General features: G+C 30.7%; 1 protein-coding gene across 4 annotated transcripts; it reads right to left on the bottom strand.

Moving 5' to 3' along the window:
- Window positions 1-5,160: 5,160 nt before the first annotated feature.
- LOC113401900 (UDP-glucosyltransferase 2-like) lies at window positions 5,161-23,062 on the bottom strand. 4 transcript variants are annotated; one of them, XM_064218624.1, is made up of 4 exons: window positions 22,211-23,062; window positions 21,711-21,933; window positions 6,588-6,807; window positions 5,161-5,448 (listed from the first exon to the last, which is right to left on the bottom strand). In XM_064218624.1, the coding sequence occupies exons 1-4, from the start codon at window positions 23,018-23,020 to the stop codon at window positions 5,166-5,168; spliced, it is 1,536 nt and encodes a 511-aa protein (XP_064074694.1). In that variant the 5' UTR covers window positions 23,021-23,062; the 3' UTR covers window positions 5,161-5,165. The 4 variants fall into 4 exon arrangements, with proteins under 4 accessions (XP_064074694.1, XP_064074695.1, XP_064074696.1 ...); XM_064218625.1 differs by lacking the exon at window positions 21,711-21,933 and adding an exon at window positions 6,891-7,113; XM_064218626.1 differs by lacking the exons at window positions 21,711-21,933; window positions 22,211-23,062 and adding exons at window positions 6,891-7,113; window positions 14,710-14,883.
- Window positions 23,063-27,026: the final 3,964 nt, after the last annotated feature.

Below are 27,026 nucleotides of genomic sequence, written 5' to 3'. Positions count from 1 at the left end.
ACTCCCGAGACGCGAGCAAAGTTTGCAACTAGTATTTAATAAAATTATGTTCAAATCAAAAAATTCAAATCAAAATACTCTTTATTGTACACCAGTAAACACATCATTTAGTCATGTTTAAGAAAGATGCACAAGAGGCGACCTTATCGCTAAAACAGCGATCTCTTCCAGGCAACCTTAAGGTAGAGGAAAGAAACAGATATGGAAAGAGGGGTGTACAAGGCAGATATAAACATAATATATGACATAACATCACAAAGAAATAATAATATATTTAAAATAAAATAATCTACAGTACCTGATATATAACATGCATACATTTATATGTATGTATCTAATCAGATATAAATTATATATAAAAATTAAACTAAAATTCTCTCGAACTAAATACAACATTAAAGTGCAAGATAGTATTATTTCAACATAGTTTTAAATAGAGCAAGTGATTGCGCACGTCTTACTTCAACAGGAAGAGAGTTCCACAGACGAACAGCCTGAACAGTAAAGGAATTTTTATAGAAGGAAGTCGAATGAGGAGGGATTTCTAATACTAAGTTATCTTCAGAACGAAGAGTTCGACTATGAGTAGAACATAAAAATTAAATTCTCCTTTAAGTACATCTTAATCAATTGTATTTGTAGGTTACGTATATAAGGTTCGAATAGTACGTACGAAGCGCACGGAAATGTAACCTTTGATATCTAATTACTTTTAATATATATGTATATGTAATTTCTACTATCCCTACATATTATACAACTAGCTGTGCCCGCAACTTCGTGAGCGTTTTTTTGTTAAAAAAATTATTGTTGTAGCCTAAGTCACTCCTTATTACATCAGCTATGTGAAAGTCCCGTCGAAATCGGTCCAGCCGTTCCAGAGATTAGCCGGGACAAACAGACGGACAAATAGACAAAAATTTAAAAATATGTTATTTTGGTATATGTACCATGTATACATACATGTGCATTTAGTATGCGGTCGTTTTAACATTACGAACAGACACTCCAATTTTATTATATGTTATAATTATTGTTATAATATGTTTTTTAAAGTCAGTCATAGTATCTCCTATTGGCGGTGCTGATATTTATTATTATTTATGACACTTCCGATTAATATAAAAAAGTCCAACCATGCTGATACAATGTGGGTTGACGGATACACATGGCCTTATTCAACAGCCTTGAACCAGCAGTCGTTAATTAATTATCAATATCATATTATGAATATGATATGGATAAAAATGTGTTTGTTTAGTTTTTTCACTCCACAATGAAGCAATATATAAAATACGAAAACTAACAAACAAATTTACAATCTAAGGTCAACCACACATATAAAAATCAGTTTTATAACATTCATTCGTATTAACCTTGATATCGGTAACTTCGGTAGCTATATAGGTACCTATTCGCTGTCAAACGACTTTAACTTTTTATTTCTATGTCTTTACTTTTGAAACAGAAAATGTTTGTAAACGACAATCTTTTCTACAATTACTCGGTCAAAATCATATTATGTGAACCTAATATGATCTCCAACTTGGTTCTATTCATTTCTATTAATTTCAACGGCTAAATGACAACGCCACATTGAATGAATAGATCAAGTCTCCGGTGGGAAAATAGTTAAACCATTTTGTCTATTGAGAATTCAGGCTAAAATAAAGTACTTTGGGAATTTTCGGACGCAACCTAAGTTCACTTTTTGCTCTTTTAAAAGTCAAACATAAATAGAATGGAACGTAAAATGCTGGGAATTTAATGCCATGTAAAGAATTTAAAAATGTTGTATATTTTTGTTTCAGTATTATGTATTTGTCATCATAAGCTAAATAAGAGTTTTGCTTGTTGGTAGGGTTTTCTGAAAGCCCGTCTGAGTGGATACTACCACTTATTCTACCGCTAAGCAGCATTACTTTGTACGGGTGAGTGATCCAGTGTAATAACGGGCCCATGAGACATAACTTGTCAGTGGTTTTTAGGTGATTGGTGGAGCATTGATGCAAGAGTGATGTAATGATTGACAAATATTTCTGATAATATATAACACTGCGTGTATTTACTTAAAATTGGTATATTTCTTATAATGTCCTTCAATCCATGAGCGAGTTACTATTAAGTATCCTGCCATAAATAATTGACTATCATATTATTTTATTCATAGTCCAAGCATGAAAATCTTTTATTATTTTAATGTTTACATAAAAGTGTGTTCGCAGTTTTCAGAAAAATAAATGTAATGCAGTGGCGGACTTCTCTTTGCATTTTGCATGGGTATTCCGGTGTACCGGGGCACACCCGACGTCCAAGGCACCAGCGAGTCCCAGATACCCCCCCCCCCCACTTCCACGCGTTTGTCCAGCGAGATAAAAAAGGGATATTTATAGGCGGTTACTAAGCACTTCTGTTTTCAAATAGTAACACATATAAAAATATATAAAGACCTAATTAGCTCTGTGGAAAACGTAAAGGGTAATTTGTAAAAGACGTCAGACTGAAAAAAAGGGGTTAAAGTCATACTAACACTTTGAGTTTACACACACATAACTTACAGTAACGCTCGCCGGTCCCTAGTTCCCTTTTATAACGTACATATTTATTTTTTTCTCGTGAACCTTTTACAATTACAGCTGAACCCGAACGAACATGTTTGCTTGAAAATTAGGCTGAGAATTTTTGAATATTTTTTTTATTTTTGATTTAATAAATGTTTTATACAAATTCTTGTTATTCAAGTATGTTTATCAAAAATATGCGAACGTCATTTATAACAACGAGATTGATAATATCAGTACATATATTAAGATCATTGTTAGATCTGGATGATTTTTATAGTTATTATTAGTAGTTAGATTTAAAAAAAAAAAAAAGATTAGTGTCGTGGGACACCCGATTGAAACAAAATTTCCGTCGCTATATGGATTAAATAACAGACATAATGAATTCTTCTTTTTTTTTAAATTATAATCTCGTTTGAATTAAAGTCGTAGAGAGGAAAAGGTCACCTGGAGGGGGCAAAACGCTTTTTCTTATGTGACGATTTGTGCCAGTTTGTCTACTTACAGTAGAATGAACTGGCACAAACATACGTAAAATAATTTATTTCAAAAGGAACATAATTAAAAGTAGAGACGACATGAAACGTTCCCGATTTGAAAATTAAAATAACCTATCTCTATTTAATGAGGTTGGGGAACGCGCAGCCGTGAATATAATTATTAAATATTATTACAAGATAAGGTCCAATAACATCAATTATTGAAATTATTACGTTAACCTACAAAAATTTACCATTTACTTAATAATCAATGTTATAAAATAATATTATATGATATTTTTAACATTTAAATTCAAAGAGAATGACATCATATTTACTGTTTTTAGTAAAGATTACGTGTTATGACAGGAAATAATGATTTTGTTAATTATATTCAAAATCAGCTGTATAACTATGAATAACAAACAAATTTCCAGTCCGAAGCAATTGTCTTGCTGACGGTAGTTAAAATTAACTCATAATTATTTGACTCTTCTAGTTTCACAATAAATTATGTGTTCGTGTTATTATCCTGCGCACTTTTGAATCTGCAATCTTCAATATTCACGGTGAACGGATTGGCCACACTTGTGCTAATTCTCTAATAAATTAATTACAAAGTGATAACATATAACTTTGATTAAATATCTTATACTAGGAGATTTACTCAAAATATAAAATGACCCGCTCTGCACAGTCAGCAGTCTGTTCAAAAGAGAGACTTACAAAATGTTTACTTCTCTAAATTTAAAATACGTATTATTAAAAATAATAATAATAAGAAGGTTTTTTTTTTAATTAGATTAATAGAACTGACGCCATGATTGATAAGATGTGTCACATTCATAAATCTATATTATTATAGTATCTCGACAGAATGATAACCTTTAAGATGATATTAAATAAGGTATAAGGTCGATATATTTTTATTCATTACTACGTTTTCCTATTAAATCTTATATAATTGATAACATATTTATCACCCGAATTGGTCATGGGTTAAAATATTTATCGGACAAACGCACACAGTTCGCTTGTAATTACGTCAGGAAGTAGGTTGTAATGTCTGGTAATTACGTGAAGGACAATTTATTTACGTACAAATAACTTACATTGAGAACTTAACCATATATTTTATTATATTATATACAGATTTAAATTAAATATACTATGCGTCATGACCTACAGTAATGGTAGCAAGAATGCTAGCAGTTATCTCCGTCATATTTGTTTTTCTTATCGAAAAATCAACCAGACTATTGTCACGAAAAAACGTTTAATGCTTCTTATTAATAAATTTAAACATCTTCTAAAATTTATATTTAGATTATTACGCTCCCTGGTGATATAAATATATGTCACCATAAAATTGTAAATATCGTTAGATTATAATCTATCTCGCGAGATTGTGAACTGTCGAAAAATTGTGAACCGTAACATACTGCTTACAATTTACTTGTAGCTTACTATAATATAATCTACCAAAGCCAATTAAAGTTATATTATAAAAACTCTAACCTAACCTAACCGATATATCATCGTTCACAATATTTCGGTAGTTTACAATCTCGCGAGATAGACCAAAATCTAACGGTGTTTACAACTCTACGGCGATATAAACAATAAAATAACGTAAATCCAAATTATAAATTTAAAATAGGAACGTACCTGTCTGTAAAGATAAATTATTATCAAATTAAAAAAGCATCGGTTCGACAATCATTGTCATATATCATCAATAATCTAATCGAAATAATAAAAAATAATATTTGAATGCTTCCAAATATTTTCTGAATTAAAAAACGTGACTAAACATTTATTGCTATTTAAAAAAAAATGTATCGTAAGTCTACTGTACTACGTAAGTCCGTCGTGTATATTTTGTTCAGTTTTAGTTCTTAACAAAGGTAAATAAAGTAAAATATTATATTTTAAAAAGCGTATATTAAATACATAAACACACATGTACATCCTACCAGCATTCTTAATTGGAAATAATATTATAAATGTCCGCTATACTTATTTCTTGACTAGTTATTATCCGATTCCCATTTTTGATCCTTAAAAGTGTATGTATACATATTTTATGATGCCAGTATGCTATGATTAACTTGTTGATTCATTAAATTTTCTTAACTTTTAAGCTCGTGTAATTGTGAACTCTTGAAACAATAAAATATATCGCTAATACTGTGACTGACAATAATACGATCAAAGAACCTAACAACAATAAAACTATTCCTAGTTCATAATACTCAGTCCAGTGTATGTTCGCGGCAGGCGTGCGCCGATACTCGACGTCACTGTGTCGTAGGACGTGTTCCGTCCACCACACCGCGCGCTCCAGGGACGATTGCGGTTGATCTTTCATAAAGCTGCGTAGCTTCACAACATTTTGACGATAACTGAAATAATAAATTAGAAAAATAATGGTCTGAATTAGAATCTTTCTCTAGAATTTATATCGATATTTTGTTATTTCCACTAAAATAGATATTTTTGCTATCTCGCTAAAATTAATCGAGAGTTTTTTTAAGGTCACGATGTTAGAAAACTTAGCTAGACATATTAAATCTGTCAATCAGATGTATAAGCGTATTTCGTTTCCAAGATTTATCTGGCAGAAATAAATTAACTTTCGGTTGTTTCTGTGTTTTCTTTTAATTATAGACATACGTTTATTGTAAGTTTTATTGTCATTAACTTTTTCGTACTCGACCCTCTTTCTTCATAACTTTACAAGTAAAAGTTAAGATCTAACAAGTAATAACCTTTTTGTAAATCATATAGCCCATTTGATTTATCAAAAAGTTTAAAGTATTATTTTTTTAAATTGAGTTTATATCATGTCACGTCATTGATTTTTTGTTATTCTAGTAGTTAATGTTTTTCTAATCTTCATTTAAAACTAGAAAACTTTCAATGAACATCTACAATTTTTATTTCAGTAAAAGAATCGAATTAAAAATTCGTAATACAATACATTTAGCGTATTCCAAATGAAGAAGAAATGAAGATTTTGACCAATTTTATTGCGTCAATTCAATTTAAAATTAGTTTATTTGCCTTTTCTCCTCTCGTAGTTAGAACAGCCTATACAAAATGTTGGAGAAATTAAGCGACGAGTAGTGACAGTTTTCGTGAGGAACGGTACACGCGAAAACGTATCCTCGGAGTTTTTTTCGATTCATTATATAAACACGATAGCTCAGCCTCTCCGATCCGAGCTAAAAACATACATTGTAATCATTTTATTGAGTAAGAATCCCACACAGGCCAGACTCAAGAAATGGGAACAACGTTTTCCACATCGTGCCAGAGGAAAGACAATACAAATATTACGTGCTAACTGTCACTTGAATTTAACTTTCAGTAAGTAACTTCAGTAGTGTAATAATGATAATTAAAGTTGTTCAGTCATAAAATAATTGTTTTGAAACATAAATAATAATCAATTTTAAAAACTGAGATTTTCACTTTTATATTTAAAGTTTGTAGAAAAGTATTAAATAATATAAAAGATTAAGAAAAGTTGAATATTTACCTTTCACTATAGCTTATAGTTTTAATAGCATCCATTAGCTGTTTCCCTGTAAGTGTATCTATGGAAAGACCTTTTCCGATGTTAAATTTAACGTATTGCTCGACATTAAACCATTGGTCACCAAGCATCGGTATGCCAATAAGAGGCACTCCAGCTGCTATTGCCTCATCCGTGGACTGTAAGCCCCCTTGAGTTATGAATAGCTTGATTTTGGGATGCCCTGATTGAAAAACCAATGCAATTATTTTATGATTTATTTTAGTTCCATTACTGCAAGATTTAGGTTATAACGATAAGACTTACGTAACAAATCAGATTGTGGCAGCCATTTAGAAATCCTAACGTTCTTTGGACGTCCCGGTAGCTCATCGTTGTCCCATTTCCACAGAACATCGTAAGCCAGTTGAGAAAATACATCAGTAAATATCTCCAACGTCTCCGGTGGAAACATCGACGGCTTAACATTTGTACCAAAACTGACATATATAACTCCATTTTTCGAAGAATCAAGATATGATTTTAAATCCTAAAAAAACGTGTTTATGGAGAAATTTAATCAAACCTCTTAAGTATTGTTAACATTAATTAATTGAACAATTTTGTAGGTACCTGCGGTATATCCTGTGGAGGTTTTAGATGCATACCTCCTAAGAATAATACATTTGGAGGAACAGGCCGATTAAAATCCCAAACAGGATGTACATTTAAGAACAACATTCGAACATTTTGCCTCAAATCGTCCAAATCTGGTATATTTGGACCAAGAATAGATTTTAACTTTTCATTTTCGATTTGTAAATGGTTCTTTAAAATCAGCTCCGTTGCATAATGATAATATAATTCTGTAATCTTTTCCCAGATCGTTAAGTTATAAATTCTTCTATGCATTGCATTTGGATATACAAGAGGATGTGTTGCCGCTCCAACCATTTCAAAAGCTGAATTAATGCCACTAAATGAGCTGAATTCAATCACTGGCGCATTGAATATGTGTGAAAAAATAAGAGCTGGCCGTATAAAAGATTCGGTAAATACCAAATCAAACTGACTTTTACTACGAAGCAAATTTTGAACTTCGTCAGATTTGAATTGTTCCACAAACAAATCCAAAATGAAATTAGTCACAAAGTAAAAAAACTTAAGTTGATCTTTCTCGTTTCCATGTTTTCTGAAAAAATCTTTGACGACTTCATAGGACATATCATGAACATCGATTTCGGTTAGGTTTTGAGGAGCTTGATGTTTTGAAAAAACTGGATCTGTTGTTATAAGTGTGACTTCATGGCCACGTTTAGCTAGTTCTAACATCAATGGACGAAACACAACCTGATGGCTTATAGAAGGCGTTGGAAACACTCCTAATATTTTTGCAGTTTCAACTCCGACGCACACACACACACAATATATAATCACTTTAAATATTTTCATAATTTATTATGTTATATGTCACATTTAATTAAACATGCACAGAGAAGAGAAATGTAATGTTCGTCGTGTTCTTTATAACATGATATCGGCCACTTTAGTTTGCGATAACGTGTAATCAGAAAAATATAATGTAAATATAAAATCTCGTAAAGGAGCTATGTGTGTACGTAATTATCGAATTTTAGCTGAACGTAACTTAAGCGTATATGATCTTTTTAGGAGACTTATTTTAGATTTTCTCTTCCTGTTTACTTTCATAAACCATTTAAATGCCTATAAATATGTCATGTTTTATTATCCATAATAGTTTATCAAAGTATGTATGTGTGTATGTTAATTGAGCAAAATTGAGACAATAAGCTATAAAAATACTGGAGTGAAAAGTCAAGATTGTATTTATTGTGATAATACTCATAGAGAACAGGAAAAAACTGTATATATATTTGAAGATATGAAGCAAATTTTCTTCTAACAGTTATTTAAAAACCACTTTACTGTGGTGCTTAGTTAAATATCCTTATCTATTCATAGGTAAACTGAAATTTATAGTACTGAACCGACATTATACGATAGCCTCTTCTTAGAAGAGCCTTCTTCTGAGCGTAAAGCACCATAGACGCACCACCATATTAGCGCTGGAATGGTCATTCCGACCCTGACGAGCTCTTACTTAATCTGCACTCATATAATATTAATCGTTGTTACCAGGCATACGAGATTTACAGCCACATATTTTTTACGTAAGAATGTGCAAAATGGTTGGAGGTTCACTTGACTACTACCTCTCATGGACACTACAAATCCGACCGGCTTGCAGGAGCGTTAACAGCCTTTATTAGGCCGACGTAGACCATGGAATAAAGGCCCTCCGTTTTTATGTGAAACAAACCTAGCATCCCAATCCGATCTACCGTAGGCGATAATCATTGGCGATGTAAGGAATGGTTACTATTTCTAACAGCGCCCTTGTCTATGGGCGGTGCTGACAATTACTATCAGTCCTATTTGCCGGCCTACATATATCATAATGATAATAATAATAACAGAAATACTAACATTGACAATTCAACTAAACCTATACACATAAAAATTAAGAACAGAAGCAACCTAATCCTGATAATAATCCTGATTGTGTTAAAAAATAGCAAGAATATATCGTAGCTGCATTTCTCTGGTAAAAAAAGCCAGTCTTCGACGTAATTTAAGATATCACATCGGCATATTTTGGTATTCATTCTTTAAATATCAATAAAAATCACTGAATTTATCAGTGCCATAATTCGAAAACAACAAAAATTACAAGAAAACGTCAGTGAATTAATTGAAATTGACTGAAGCTCTGAAAATATTGTTCCTACAAAAATATACACAATTTTTTATTAAATAATTGTAAAAATATGTTTTTGACACTTTATACAGGATTATAGGATAGGGGAAAACAAGGAGAACATATTTTATTCAATTTATTGGAGATTACGTACATTGCATAATCTTGCAAAACATTTGTACTGAACATTATTATATTATATTTAGAAGTTGTTCCTTAATTAAGTAAAATAATTCAGTAAATAAGTGTGCACTATTCCTGTTAGTCCTCCTTTGATATTCAAAAATGTATTTAAAAAAAGTATCAATTAAAATCTATTTTTTTCTTCTGATTTATAACGATAACGATAACGATAACGAATAAACACTGTTTTTTATCAATATTAAAACAATAATTATCGGTCAAATTTTAAAAATGCGAGACGGAAAACGATATTATTTCAATATTTCTTTTTTTTTCCACAAAAATGCATTAAAAATAAAAAAAAGGTGATATCCGTTTTGCATTGGTCAAAAGTGGTTCACTTTTGCATTATGCATAAGGGGGTTTAAATTATCGCAAATAATTACTTCTATTACCTCCTAACGGGAATACGTCAAATTACCAATAACCCTGTATATAACAACATCAGTAACAAAAACTACCTAACTAGTTTTGATTTAATGTAAACTCAGTGTACTCAAACTCAAAATCAAGAAAAAATTATTCAAGTATGTATGTACAATTATATTTTAGTCTAAATTACCTATTGTATAATCTATCTAGCCATATTTATGTTTTAAAATAAAATAAATAAATTAGGGTACGTATTAAATAATATTTTATTTATTAATTTTTCTTAACCTTTAAGTGCATATAATACTTAAAACAATAAACAAACAACAAAAAAGAAACAATAAAATATATCCCTAATATTGTGACTGACAAAAATACAATCAAACAACTTAACAACAATAAAACAATTGCTAGTTCATAATACTCAGTCCAGTGTATGTTCGCGGCAGGCGTGCGCCGATACTGTACGTCACTGTGTCGTAGGACGTGTTCGGTCCAACAAACCACGCGCTCCAGGGACGATTGCGGTTGATCATTGATAAACCTGTGCAGTTTAACAATGTTTTGACGATAACTGAAATCATAAATAAGTTAAACTCGGGGGATTCTTTTTTTCACGAATAATAATTGTCTGTAATAAATAAAGAACAGAGGTAATTTTATTATGAATATGCATACATATTACAAAGATTTTTTTTTTTTTAAATAATATATTTTATTTTGTGTCTAAATAGTAAAACGCTATTGACTAGTTCTATTAAATAAATGTTCTATCATACTATATTTACTCACATATGTTTTAAACATTATTATTCGATATAAACGTTTCATAAACTTTTGATCTACCGACAGATTTGATATATGTATTTGTCTGGCATTTTAAGTAATATTTTTTGCTGTAACCTTTCACTGTATGAAACTTTCGTTATATTTTATATTTTATTTCGTTATATTGTATTAATTAGGATTATTTTTTTGGTAAATATTCAATTCAAAATGACTATAGTCACTATGCTCACAACCTGTGCCCTGATTCTGTATGCCACGATTCATAACGAGCCAAAACAAGTGACGTAATAACAAGCTAAGCAACGGCGGCCTTACGGGGTGGCGAACAGAGCAATCGCCCGGGGCCTCGCTCTTGCAGGGGCCTCGCGCAAAAACCGAAGCAAAATTGAAATAGATTTTTTATTTAAAACTTTCGTTTTTGATCCCTAATTATTTATTAAGGTTATAAAATAACAGTAAATTAAAATAAAGTTAGTTAACTAATTCATTAATTCAGAACATAATTGAAAAAATCATCATGTACTACTTAAAAATCGCGCCTCGAAACACTTGAAGATCGGGTTTTTAATCGCATAGTTCTCGGCCCATGCTTTAATAAAAGATTTTAGTCTAAGGAAGACGCCAAAAACATCAATTTAAAAAAATAGAATTTCTTTATTTGTTAATTTTATAATTCTTTCGATGTAAAATATTTTTAAAGTACACAAATTTTATTTATTTATTTATTTATTTATTTATTTATTTATTTATTTGTATAACTTTACCATTTCTCGTCAAACATAACAAATACCTAAACCAAACAACCAGACTTACTTTCGAATCACATACATACTTTTCACCGAGGACAGGGGGCTCGCAAAGACCTACCGCCCGGAGCCTCGCAATGGGTAAGGCCGCCGCTGAAGCTAAGAAACACACCGAGTTATGTTTTCTGGTATTCTGAATGCCATAAAATATGTAGTCTATGCTTTTTTGAGAGATTTAACGAGATACAATCGGATTCATTTCCTATATTTTAACATTAACACCGGTTTTTTTTTCTACGTAAATTTATTTATTTTTCTTTGACTAAAACCAAATATTTTAACATAAAATGTCACTAAAACTTGTATATTTACAAATGCTAACGATAAAAACAATATGTACTCGAATTGATAAAAATATAAAAAAAAATTAAAACAATTTTTTTGTAAGTTGTTCGGAACGTATTGAAATTAAGACAAACGTCATTATTAACATTAATTGACATATTAAACGTAAACATGTCATAATAAAATTTATTTACTTAAAGATTTTTTTATTTAAAACCTTCATTAAATTCGCCTCAGCAAACGATCGAATCGACCAGAGCAATGAGATATATTCAAATGAAATAGATGCGCAGTCTTTTCGTCAACGTATTGGATATTATTAATTTCTTCGTCGTACATTATACTGCAGTACGAACTTAAAATATTTCAGTATATTGTTTTTTAAGCAGCACTATACCAATCGAAACATAGTTATCTATAAAGGTAAGTGATATTTTGACTACAATTTAATTTATGAAATACCTACCTATCTTAAATCTAACCTTAATATAACGCTCATTTCTTTTAGATACTATACACCATTTTTTCTGGATAATGACTGTTATCAAAGGATCGGGCTCTGATGGTTAGCTTGCCTTGGCCAAACTAGCATTAAATTATGTGTTGAAGACGGGAAGGACAAATACCTACACTAAGTGTTCCATGCTCATAGAACCTTACTCATACCTTGGTATGAAATCAACTGAGAATGAGAATAAAATGGAATCAGTGTGAAACTAAGCATTCTTTAAATAATTATGTAACTTCTAAAGATTTGAAGGATTACTTAGTAATGTAAAATTTTTACAAGCATTGTTTATGTAATATTCAGTTCAAAAGAGGATGTTAGATGTCGATCTCAGATTGGAATTGTATTAAGTTTTATGTATGTAATATTTATGTGAAAATTGTTTGAACAAATAAATATATTTTGAGGCAAATACATTTTTTCTGATTCTTTCATTAATATATTGTAAATATATTATACCTGAGTAAAGTAAAAGTAACAGCTTTTTGGAAATATTTTATTACCTCTCAATTTTTTTTTAGTTAATAAACAGCTAAAGTTAAATTTAAAACAGAAACTTAATTAGTATTTTATTAAGCAAAGAAAATCATAACACATCTACCCCATATCTATTGAAATTTATAAATCACATAGTGTAACATAAAGGAATTCCACTATCACATAAAAAAAAACGTGTCTAACTAACAGAGTATTAGAATTTTTTAAACTAAAGGAAAATACTATATTACACAGTATCTGTTATTTCATAATATTAGCACGGGCTGATTTTACATTAATTTAAATTGACTGTATTATTTAGAATATTTTTATACAGTAACTTAAATTAATAAATAGTATTTCAATTTATATATTAAAATTATTTCTACATAACATACATTTAAAATATTATTCTCATTTTAAACATATGAAAAGACAATTATAATTGTTTGAAAAATAAAAATTATATATATATATATATAAAATATATTTTCATTTTATTATTGAATTTCAGAAGATCAAAACCTTATCAATTTATTTAGTTTCATTATGATAGAACTTTTGTGGCTAAGTATTTACAGATTCTTTTCTAAAACTAGTAACATTTTTATGGGTTTAATGTTAAATTATTTATTCACTTTAACACAGTTATTTCAAAGTTACTGGTATTACTTTTTTCTCTGGATCACCATTATGTCTTATAAAACAGTTTAAGTTTAACAGATTGCCCATTGCTTGTCCATGTTTGTTCACGTGAATGACATCTTTACCGTCTCCGATAGGCAATCATATAATTAATTTTGGAAATATTTCTAATTTTAGTTGGATATTAAATTGCAAGGTTCTTAATGTTTTGATATTTTTATCATTCAATTTATATTATAAAACAATTAGCGAGTATTATTATATCTCGCATATTAATACACACTTCATTATTGAAGTGAATGTGAGATTTTTAATCCTTTTAATCGCATATACGTGTAGTAATTTTTTTTAATCACCTTTATATTTTTGTAACATAATATGAACCCGAACACTTTTTTAACTAAATATAACTCTTAAAACCCATCAATATAATTTATAAATCACTTTAAAACTATTATATATTATGTTAAATGACATCCACGTTTACAAAACACGAGGAATGAAGGCGTGGAATTTTGACATTTAGAACGAGTTAAAAACGCGATTTAAACGACCCTAGGTATGGTTTTCAATTTGACAGTGGCATTCGGAATACCGTTTTTAGCCTAAAACGCGTCGTGAGCGCGTTACAATCTCGTTTGTGTTTTCGGTGGCGTACAGAATCTGGGCCCTGTGTTGTTTACAAGTTGTTACATAGTTACGAAAAAAAAATCTAGAAAAGGCCATAATATCAACAATATTAGTGAAAATTAAATGTTTACGTTTTATCGCCTATCACAGTTTTAATAGCATCCATTAACTGTTCTTCTGTCAGTGTTTCTATTAAAAGTCGTTTTCCAATATTGAATTTAACGTATTGCTCAACATTAAACCATTGGTCACCAAGCAATACCAATGAGAGGCACTCCAGCAGCTATTGCCTCATCAGTGGACTTTTATAAGAACTGGAATACAATGTTTATTTAAAGGTAAATTTACTTGGATATAGGATCTTTTACAAGCTCGAATAAGTAGGTACCGCTAGCTCATCATATATACAACAAGCAATGACAAAAAAGCAATACTTATTATTGTTGTGTTCTGATTTGAAGTGTGGGTGGGGACATAACCTCATAGTTCCCAAGGTTATTCGTGCATTAGTGATGAATGGTTAACATTTCTTAGAATACCAATGTCTATAGGTAGCGATGTCCACTTACCATAAGGTGGCCCATTTGCACATTCACCTATCTACATAACATTAAAAATATTTTGTTTTAAGAATCAAGTTTATTTAATTTTAATTAATTGAAAAATTTGGACCTTCGGTAAGTCTCGTTGTGGTTTTAGATGCAAAGCTCCTAAGTATAATACATTTGGAGGAACAGGTCGATTGAAATCCCAAACAGGATGTACATTTAAGAACAACATCCGATTTTTTTTTCTCAAATCGTTCAAATTTGGTATATTTGAACCAATAATTGATTTTAACATTTAATTTTCTGTTAGTTCGTGTTGCGCAATAATAAGTTCTGTTGAATAATAAATATATAAGTCTGTAATCTTTTCCCAGATAGTTGAGTTGTAAATTCTTCTTTGAATCGCATTTGGATATACAAGAGGATGTGTGGCTGCTCCAACTATTGCAAAGGCTGAATAAATACCACTTACGGAACTGAATTCGATCACATGCGTATTATATAAATATGAAAAAATAAGCACTGGTCGCATATAAGATTCAACAAATATCAAATCAAATTGGCTATTACTGTGAAGAAGATTTTGAATTTCAGCTGATTTAAATTGTGTCACAAATACACCCAAAATGAACTCACAGACTATGTGAGAAAGTTTTATTGGATCTTTCTCGTTTCCATTGATTACCAGTAAATTCTTTATATAATCGTAGGAGATATCGTGCACATCGATTTCAGTTAGGTTTTGAGGAGCTTGATGTTTTGGAAAAGCTGGATCTGTTGTTATAACTGTGACTTCATGTCCACGCTTAGCTAGTTCTAACATCAATGGGCGAAACACAAGCTGATGGCTTATAGAAGGAGTTGGAAATACTCCTAATATTTTTGCTGTTTCAGCTCCGACGCACACACACACACAAATAGATCACTTTAAATATTTTCGTCATATTTAACTAAACATTGACAGAGAATAGAAATGTAATGTTTTATAATACGATATCGGCTACTTTAGTTTTGTGATGACATTTAATGATAAACAATGAATACTTTACGAAATATAAAATATATAGCGGTCTGCCTGATTTTATCTGTCTGATTTTATGATTAATCTGCCAATGATAATAATTTATGATTAATATTAATATTTATAAGCACATTATCTTACATTAGATATTTATATGATTTTTAATAATTCAAGCTGTCGTTCATGTTATCGAAATCACACACTGACCGTTAACTAAAGGTTACGATCAACATAACCTTCAATAGTTAAGAGCATAAGTCGTTATCATTAAACTTGATCACATGTTTTTTTGATTGTTATAGGTATTAAGTAGAAACTTAATACCTATTACATGTTTGTGGTTGAAAGTTTTAATCATGAATTAAACGTCAAAGTGTTCAAGATGTAACCAAACTAATGGAAATATGTCAAAAAAATCAAAGTCAAGTCAAGTCTAAAACCTGCTAAATATTTTCTATAGATAACAGGGTTTGATATCATACGTAACCTTGGTGGTATAAAAAACTCGAGACTGTGATACGGCATACATGTCCTTAATGTTTTATCTATACAAAACAATTGATTCGAATTTTTATTAGAATATTGCTCCCTAGCAACTAGTTAGATGACTTTATTATATGATTTTGTATATTTATTTATAATATATATGTTGGAATTAGAGATCTTAGTTCCTTGGTAAAATTAATTTATTTCAATAAACCTTTGAATAGAGTTTCAGTTTTTTTTTTTATTGTTATCATTAACGTAAATATGTACAATTTTGTATAGAACATTTCCATCATTGAATAATATAAAAATATTTCCAAATATTGGCGAGTACATCTTTCTTTAGAAATATTTTTATAATTATGTTGAGCTCTTAATAATCTTGTATAAACATCTTGAATACTGATAAGCGTCTCTAATGATACTGTTAATAGCACCTTATTATTAACATAACTGTACCTTATTATTACTTTCTCTGTGTTGAATATTATTTAGACCAAAATATCCTACTTGTTTATTTGAAGCCGTATTGGCTCTTAACAGAACAGCTCCTAAATCTTCATCAGAAGCATTTTTTTTTAGAATAAATGCTTATTCAAATGAATTGACTGAAACTACAACTTCTCTACGTTTTCCGTCCACCAAACCGCGAGTTCCAAAGAGGATTGCGGTTGATCATTCATAAAGCTGTGCGGCTTAACAACATTTTGACGATATCTAAAACCATCAGTCAATCAACAGATAAAAAAAAATAGAATTTTTGTCTTTCTTAATGTGAATATAATCTATGAACATAGAGCGATTAGTAGTCACGATTCTACAATAAAAGTTGTATTTTTAATTTATCTTTGAGATTTAAGAAGGAACGTACTATGATAATACTTTGACGAAATCAAATATACAATTGTATTTTTTGGACGTCCTGGTAGATCATCTTTATCCCATTACCATAAAACATCGTACGGAAGCTTAGAAAACACATTTGTAAATATCTTCAATTTCTCTGATGGGAGCTTAGAAGGCATAACATTGGAACCAAAACTCATATAAATGACTCCATGTTATACCATTCTAAGGACATTATGTTTAATTGAACGTCGTAGACTAAACAAAATAATTTATTAATATATATAAATATATATATTATGTAATATTGTTAATATTGATATGTTATGTAATCTGGTAATGGTAACTCATGCTGAGGCTTTTGATGCAGGCCTCGTAAATACAGCACATTTGGTGGAACCGGCCGATTGAAATCTGGCATGTCTGAACCAAGAATTGACTTTAAAACATTATTTTCCGTTTCTACATATTTCGTAAAAGTATGCTCGTTCATGTAATGAATAGACAACTCTGTATTTTTTTCCCATAACGTCAAGTTGTAAATTCTTCTATGCATTGCAATAGGATAAATGAGAGGATGTGTGGCTGCTCCTATCGTTTCAAAAGCAGAGAGCACACCACCTAAGGAGCTGAATTCGATTACTGGTGCCTTATAAATATATGAAAAAATTAAGGCCGGTCGCACACAGGATTCGACAAAAATTAAATCAAACGTCATCACTATGAATTAAATTTTGTATTTCTGGAGATTTTAATTGTACAACAAATAGATCTAAAAGCAATTCGCTAATATAGTAGAGTAATTGACTTCTCATTTCCTTTATCTGCAAAAAAAACGCGCCAGCGTTCGTACGAAACGTCGTGCACATTGATTTCAGTAAAACTTTGAGGAGTTTGACCTTTTGCGAATGCTGGATTGGTTGTTATCATTGTAACTTCGTATCCCCTCCTTGCTAATTCTAACATAATTGGACGAAACATATCTTGATGACTTATATTTTTGCCGTTTCAATATCAACGATGACATATATCAAACTAAAAATCACCTTAAAAAATTTCGACATGTTGTTTTAAACTACTGTTTTATACATGTTGTTTTAGACAATTGTATAATAATGCCATTGTTACGTACAAATTGTAAACTATTTCTGTTTTGCGATAATATTTATCAGAGTCGAATTCTAGTATCATACAATAATGTTTTGCTTTGTTTCTGTACATAAAAAAACTAATGATAATATTATCATCGAAACGTATGAGGTGAAAAGAATCACTGAATGTCTTCAATCAAAAACAAAAATATTGTTTTATCTAATTTATCGAAAGGTTATTCGAACGATAGGTAGATCAAAAAAGTCCATATGAGTATCATGAAAATAGTTATTTATTTGTTTAGATATTTAAAGTCATACGTGTGTTAGAATATGTGCTTGAGGACAGAAGAGTGTTTCATCTATTAAGGAAAACGGAACGACATGGAATGACATGGCGAAAGTATTAAATAAATTTTGCATTTATCAAATGAATAATTTTAACTATATACTTACATTGAAATTGTTTATTCGATTAGTTCAATAGTCTCATTAAATTGATATGATAACTGTAATATATTATAATTTAAATTAATGCACAACAAGATCTTATTCTTACTTCCTACAAAAAGTTAATGTATAAGATGAAACTCTAATTTGGCCCGTATGAAGCGGGTGCGAATAGCTCGTTTATAATAATAATAATGATATAATAAATGGTATAAAAAAGGCGCTTACTATCTTACTTTAATCTCAGCTATTTTTTTCTAAGCTACTCAACACATACTGATGTGGTTTTCACTAACAGCAAGAGTAAAAAATAAGGGAGGTTTTATATATAATTTCTTAAATTACGACTCAAACGGGTTTAGTTAACTTTAACTTTATATATCATTAATATTTCTCATTTATGACAATTATTTAACCTAATAAATAAACATTTCAGAATAAAGTAATTGTCTTGATAGCAAAAATTTTTATTTTTTTATTTGTAAATTGTACCCGTGCGAAGCCGGAGCGGATTGCTAGTAATAGATAAAACATTTAATCGGACAGATAAACAAAATATTTTTGTCTTAGTTAGGCTTCTTTATCAACATCAAATAATGAGAATAATAATTTGATTTCAAAACTAAATATAGGTCTGATTCCAATAGGCCCTGGTTGACTGCATTTTTGGTCTAATAGCTACCTAAGAAAGTGCAGGTCTAGGCAAAGGTTCCACCATAGAGATCTGTCTTAATATCTCTGATTAGCTGAATAGACCAAGCAAGCTTTAATTACACAGTGGAAACCTTTAGAAAGGTATTCGGGCTCTGGGTTACGTGGAAATCTCATCCCCTAAAGTTGTGATAGCCGTTTTTGGCAAGGATCGAAGAGGATACTAAACTAATAAGGAAATCTATCCATGGCTCTACGGAGCTCTCCCCAGAGGATATAGATGATTTCACGTCCTTGCTAGTAGGTACGGCAGCGTGAGGCCATACTGGCTACCGTCCTCGACAGAAAAACCCAATATTTTTATAATGGATCGACACCGGAAATTGAAGCTAGAACCTCGAGTTAGGAGGCCTTCTTATTTATCAGCATACCAATGAACAAAATAAATGTAAATGTAAAGTGAAATGTACGAATCCGCTGTATCCGCTAAAAGAGTAATAAGGTTTAAGTTTTAATATCATTATGATTCAACGAGAAACTGCATTTTATGAAGTAAAAGATACTCTTTGTAGTAAACTAATCATAATCTAAAATCTTAATATACCAATTTTTATGACAGACGTTCAGTAGTTTTAGGATAAAGACCAGATTATTGAATTATCCTTATAAACTATACAACTGTACATATTTCCGAATGGAAAGTAATCTATGTCATTTTGTAGTCAATAGATATTTTTTACACGAATCACGTCAATGCAGCATGCTGTAGTACTGCATACTTTCGATTTTTTAATATTGTTATTGGTGAATAAACGAACAACATTTTTAATTCAATTTCAAAATCACGTTTCAAAAGTGCTTGTGCTTAGAACCTCCTTAAATAAAGTATGTTTTGATTTTGTTCTTTCATTGGGAATAAATTCTTTAAAAATTAATTAATTTTAAATCAAGAATAGATTACAGAATATTTCATCACTGTATATTTTTATATTTGATTTTATGGACAGTTTCAACTTTAAACTAAATTTACTGTAATCAAAAACTTAAAACTTGATTAGGTGACGCTTATTTCAAACCTTCTTTTATTTCTTTTTTAATCCAATAAATATGTTTTTTATTTAAACACATATACGTTTTGGATTGAAAAATATATTTAAAGTTAAATTATAAAAAAATTACAATAGTTTACTTAATATTATAGTTCGTTGAACGTTCGGTTGATCGTTAACGAGCTCCCAAGAGAGATCGCCATAGTATACATGAGCTAGCCGTGATCCTAAAAATGATAACCGGTTTCTTTCGACTCAGTTACAAAGTATATAGATAGACCTACATATATTTATTTTAAGTAATTTCTCGGGAAATTACAATAAATGGAGAGTAAATAAACTTTATTAAAAAATGATAAAACGATATCATTCATTTTATTAAAAGACGAATTTAATAAACTTATTATGCTTTTAGACTAACTTAATTACAATTTATATAAAAAAAACTTCGTCTTAGCAGTTATTAACGTGATATTATAATTATAAAATATATTATTATTATCACCATTTATTAAACAATATTTTCAAGGAAATGAAGATAGATGTATATAGACAGTAAACATAGTTAATGACGTTTTTAAGACTATAATTCTTGTTAGTATACTAACTTGAAATAATCATCTTTACGAAGAAATATTTCAAAGCCGTTTTATTCCTTTAAATATATTAAATTATTAATCATAGTTGTACATAATTCAGTTTTTTGCAGAATATTATTAAGTTTTATTTATATAGTAAGAGACGGACTACATAAGCTTATTAATTAATTTTTCTTAATCTTTAAGCGCTTGTAATGTTTCAGTTTCGCAACAATTAGATATATCGCTAATACTATGACTGACAAAAATATTATTAAAGCACTTAATAGCAACAACACTATTTTTAGTTCATAATATTCAGACCAGTGCATGTTCGCTGCAGGCGTGCGCCGATACGTGACTTCCACGTGCCGTAGGACATGTTCCGTCCACCACACCGCGCGCTCGAGTGATGACTGCGGCTGATCATTCATAAAGTTGCGAAGCTTGACAATGTTTTGACGATAGCTAAAGTCAAAAGAAATAAAAATAACTGAAACGAGTTTAAAGCAATCTTCATTCGCATGAATATTATTTCTAGACTCGAATTTGTTAAATAAATTAATAATAAGGTATATTCTTTGAATTTTAAATTAGATCTTTATTTTAAACAATCGTTTGATTTGTAAAAAAAGTATAATATTTACCTTGCATCGTTGATAACAGTATTAATAGCATCTAGCAGCTGTTCCTCTGTCAGTGTTTCAAATAAAACACATTTTCCAATATTAAATTTAACGTATTGTTCAACATTAAGCCATTGGTCACCAAGTATTGGTATACCAACAAGAGGTACTCCAGCAGTTATTGCCTCATCCGTTGATTGTAAGCCACCTTGTGTTATAAATAGCTTGACTTTAGGATGGCCTAGTTGGAAAAGTACATAATTATTATAAGAATAATAAAATAATAGTATACATTAAAATTGATATAATTTCGACACGAGGACTTACTTAATAAATCAGATTGTGGCAGCCATTTCGAAATCTTAACATTCTTTGAAAGTCTTGGAAACTCATCTTCGTCCCATTTCAATAAAATATCATAAGGAAGTTTAGAAAACACATTAGCAAATATCTTTAATTTCTCTGGGGGGAATATCGAAGGCTTCACATTCGTACCAAAGCTCATATATATAACACCATTTTTAGAAGAATCTAGATAAGAATTTAGATCCTGAAAAAATATTATTTTGAATATTATTCGGAATTTTTATAAATGTACAGCCTTAACCGTGTTCCTTGTAAATTTAAACTCAAAGCAAGCGTGATAAGTCAGGTGTGTTGACATACTCTATTCGCGGGCTTATTTTGACTCTCATAATTTAACATAAACATAATAAACTTTAATAATATCTGAAATCATAGTCTTCTTCATCGTTGAATCATTTAGGCTCCTATGTATTTGTGATATTTTATTTATGATTATAAAATGAAATATATATGGTACGTACCTCAGGTAGCTTAAGTTGAGGTTTTTGATGCAAGCCTCCTAGATACAATACATTTGGTGGAACAGGCCGATTGAAATCCCATATAGGATGAACATTTAGGAACATCATTCGAACTTTTTGTCTCAAATCGTGTAAATCCGGCATGTCTGAACCAAGAATCGACTTCAATATTTTATTTTCCGCTTCTTCATGTTTATCAAAAATGTTTGCGCTTGTGTAATGAGTATATAACTCTGTGATCTTCTCCCATAGAGTTAAATTATAAATTCTTCTGTGCATTGCATTTGGATAAATAAGAGGATGTGCAGCTGCTCCTATCGCTTCATAAGAGGAAATAACACCAGTAAACGAACTGAATTCAATAACCGGTGCATCGTAAATATATGAAAATACAAAGGCTGGTCGTATACAAGACTCGATAAATAACAAATCAAACTTTCTATTATCACGGAGAAATTTTTGAATTTCACTAGATTTTAATTGTTTAACAAATAATTCTAAGATAAAATCATTAACAAAACGTATAAATTCAACTGGATCTTTTCCGTGGTCTCTTTCAGTTAAAATTTTCCAGTGCTCGTAGGAAATATCATGCAAATCAATTTCTGTTATATTTTCAGGTGCTTGACCTTTTGGATATACTGGATCTGTCGTTATAACTGTGACTTCATGTCCACTCTTTGCTAGTTCTAACATGACTGGACGAAACACAACTTGATGACTTATAGAAGGCGTTGGAAAAACGCCTAATATTTTCGCCGATTCACTTTCATGAAAAACGTACACCAAAATAATTATAATATTAAACATTTTGTACACTGACTCGAGAGAAAAGTGAAATATAATATTTTATCTCTTCGTGATGTTTTATTTCTTACTCGACTCTTGGTTTTGCGATAAAAATTTTATAATAAAATTATTTATCTCAAATTTATATACTGAAAGTTGTAAGGAACTTCTGCATGTAAAACGATATTATTTTATTGATATTTTCGTATAATTCGCCAGTTTTGCTCAGGTCTGAAGTGATTCATTCCATACAGGTGGTAGAATTTCGACAATCAATAGTAGAATTTGAAAATTTGAATTTTGTAAGAATGAAGTAAGAATTTTTACAGGGTTACTGATATTAATCTTAAACTCGATTTTTACTGGCCAGTCAACAACAACAGTAAAAAAAACATTAACTTCGAATGACAATAAAATACCTAATGATACTGTATGTATCTAAAGATTAGGGTCGTAGGGTTCGAATCACTTTGATATGAGCCAATTACACAATTTACACTTCATAGTAGTGTCTTGCTCTGCGAACGGCACAAAATAATTTAAAACAAATATTAGACAATATTTACCAGTAATAAAAAAGCGACCAAGTGCGAGTCGGACTCGCTCATGAAGGGTTCAGCACAGCACATAATATAAAAGTTTTTGTAGTTCGTTGTAACTTTTGAATGAAAGGTAAATTGCGGTTTACGATTTATGACGTATTAAAAAAAAACTACTTACTAGATCTCGTTCAAACCAATTTTGGGTGGAAGTTTGCATGATAATGTACATCATATATATTTTTTAGTTTTATCATTCTCTTATTTTAGAAGTTACACGGGGGGGGGGGGGGGCACATTTTACCACTTTAGAAGTATCTCTCGCCCAAAATATTCAGTTACGAAAAAATTATACTAGAAACCTCAATATCATTGAAGACCTATCCATAGACAATCCACAAGTATGGATTTCATGAAAAAAAAATTTTTGAGTTTAAGTTCTAAGTATATGGCTTTTTTCTTCATTTTTGTTGTGAAAATCTTAATGCGGTTCACAGAATACATCTACTTACCAAGTTTCAACAGTATAGTTCTTATAGTTTCGGAAAAAGTGGCTGTGTCATACGGACAGACAGACAGACAGACATGAAGAATCTATAAGAGTTCCGTTTTTTGCCATTTGGCTATGGAACCCTAAAAACCCAGTTACGTCTGGTTATTACTCCTCTATGTTACACACACATATATTTATAGATAATTAATGCGTTTCGTTAAATAACAGCTTTTTTTATTGAAACAAAATATTATTTTCTAAATTTCATTTTAATCGTAGATGCGCAGGTATACTGGCTTCCGCTCTCGGCCGCCTCCTTCCAAATGTGGGGGGGCCGGGATCGTTATGCCGGCGTCTTTATTCCGGCGTAGTGAGATCGATGGCGCTGTACGGTGCCCCGATCAGGATCGACGCCCTCACCGCTGACAATCGGGCCCTGCTGCGGAAGCCGCAGAGTGTCATAGCGGTGAGAGGCATCAAAGGGTACCGTACGGTGTCGTGGGCTGCGGCGACACTTCTCGCGGGCGATCCGCCCTGGGAGCTCCAGGCGGAGGTGCTCGCGGAGGTGTACCGGTTCCGGGTCGAGGCGAGGAACCGCGGCGACCGTCCAGGGTCGGCGGAGGTCGGGCGGATCAGGGCTCTAGCCCAGCAAGCCCTGATCGCCCGATGGCAGGAGGATCTGGGGTCACCCACGGCGGACCTGGCGACAGTGGAGGCGATCCGTCCCCACTTGAGTCGCTGGGTCTTTAGACATTTAACTTAATCAAAGAATAAAAATAAAATTGTGATAAAAAAAGATATCTTTTTCACAATTTGATGACACTAACGATGTCTGGTGGTGTCATTTATAATTAAGATATGATGATATCGTGATAATTATGAGCAAGCAAATATTTAATCAACAATTTATATTAAAAGTTACTTGTAATGTTTATTAAAATGTTCCGGTATTACGTATGTATTTTTTACAAATTTTATCAATCAAAACATCATTTCCAAGCCATGTTTATTAACATGTCTTGATTTTGACTATTGAATAGTCAAATAAAACAACGCACCTTGACCTAAAAAACAATAAACATTGCTATCAATTGACACTTATCAATTCGTAGTTCAATATTATACTCTCGATAAAATTTATGATACTGTTTCTTTATATACAAATATAACAATTATATAAATTCTTACAAATAGTGTTAATTATACATGATTATACAATTACGAATATATTTTACCCAAAACTAATTGCTATGTATAAAATGTCTTTATTTATATTTCAGCTTTGTTTAATAAACAGATAATAAACTTTTAATTTAAAAAATAATAATTTAACTAACAGTTTTATTTTATTTTATTTATTCATCATGTTTATATTTATTGTGTATTTAAAATGGGATCACGCTCAATAATTACTCTTTTGTAGGGATCGGACTAAACTATCAAGCAACACAGAAGGCTTGTCAAAATAAGGTTCTCAGTTATCAAAGTTCCCTATGAGTGTAGGTGGTCTGATGGGAACTATTCTTGATTTTTTAATTACGTGGTGCAGTTTCAATATGAAAAGTATTATTTCTATGAAACTTACAATATTTCTTTTTCTAGTCTGGCTCCTATAACGACCACAGATTATAAATCAAATATGGAGTGCACATAATATTATAGTGAACGACAAAAGAAATTTCCGATAATGCGAAACGATGCGTCTTTTAGTTAATAAGTCAATAATAATTAATAATCTATTATTCTTCTTTTGTATTTGCTTTTGTAGCTTCATTTTTATATGCCGTGCGTCCCATTTGCCTTTTGTTTCATAATATAAAGTTATACTGCTTTTGGATTTATATCAAACAGTTCGTTGTAAATACACATGAAAATAAAAGTTCGAATAGTAGATAAAATTAAATATAAATACCCTTTATAGTTAATTACATTTTTAATATAATTTATTACGCGATTTTTGTATTTAACGTAATGTTCAACATTAAATCATTGCCCACTCAATATTGATACACCAGTACACAGTCACTTCAGCGGATAATACTTCATCCGAAGATTGTGTACCTTCTGGGGTGATAAATAATATTATGTTGGGATGTCATGGTTAGAAAAATAACGCAATAATTCTTAATATGATCATGCCATTTTTAAATCTTAACATCCATTGATCGTCCGGGAAGCTCATCGCAGTCCCATTTCCTTACAACATCAACATCCAACAACATATCTTCAACATCTCCGGTACAAACATCGATGGCTTAAAGTTGGTGCCAAACCTAACGTATATGACGCAATTTTTAGAAGAATCAAGATACGACTTTATATACTAAAAATGTATTCAATTTAATGGCCAATAAAATTGATTCAGAACTATGCAATTGTTAAATGTCAGAGTGCATTATTTATAAACTTATATCATAATACCTCCGGTATCTCGTTCTGTTACAAACATCCAAAATACGAAACATTTTGTGGAACAGCTGATTGAAATCCCAAATGGAATGTAAAAATAGCATGATTCATTTTCCGTTTGTAGATGTTGGTTTGAAGTACGTTTGTGTTAATAATTAATACACTGTTTAGTAATCTTTTCCCTTAATGTGAAGTTGTAAATTTGTTTTTGCTTTATTTTAATATCGCTTAATAAATATTTTATATTTATACATACATATATTTAAACAAAAGCGTGAGAGACCCCTACCACCTACATACATACATATTTAAACAAAAGCGAGACCCCTACTACCATTCCTTATGCTAAAAAAATCCACCCAAGGTGCTGAATTCGATAACAGGCCCAACGCATACGTATGAAAATACTAAGACAGGTCGTACATAGGTTTCAACAAAAATAAATCAAATTTTAAATGACTACGAAGTAAGTTTTGTTTTTCAGGTGATTCTATTTGTTTTAAAAATATATCCAAGACAAGTCAAATGAACCAAAAGGATTTCATATTTATCTAGAACAGAATGAACCTGCTATAATCACTTATTT

This window comes from Vanessa tameamea, chromosome 23, assembly GCF_037043105.1.
Source record: "Vanessa tameamea isolate UH-Manoa-2023 chromosome 23, ilVanTame1 primary haplotype, whole genome shotgun sequence".
Lineage (NCBI taxonomy): Eukaryota > Metazoa > Arthropoda > Insecta > Lepidoptera > Nymphalidae > Vanessa > Vanessa tameamea.
The sequence above is the reverse complement of the archived record's forward strand: the minus strand, read 5'-3'. Positions and strand labels throughout refer to the sequence as shown.

What these genes read in the sequence shown, in the direction of transcription:
- LOC113401900 (XM_064218623.1), bottom strand. Translation starts at nt 8,015, where the DNA reads ATGAAAATATTTAAAGTGATTATATATTGTGTGTGTGTGTGCGTCGGA. An exon ending in GCCACAATCTGATTTGTTAC is followed by an intron (nt 6,808 to 6,890) that starts GTAAGTCTTATC and finishes TTTTTCAATCAG; the next exon opens with GGCATCCCAAAATCAAGCTA. An exon ending in ACTATAAGCTATAGTGAAAG is followed by an intron (nt 5,449 to 6,587) that starts GTAAATATTCAA and finishes TTATTATTTCAG; the next exon opens with TTATCGTCAAAATGTTGTGA.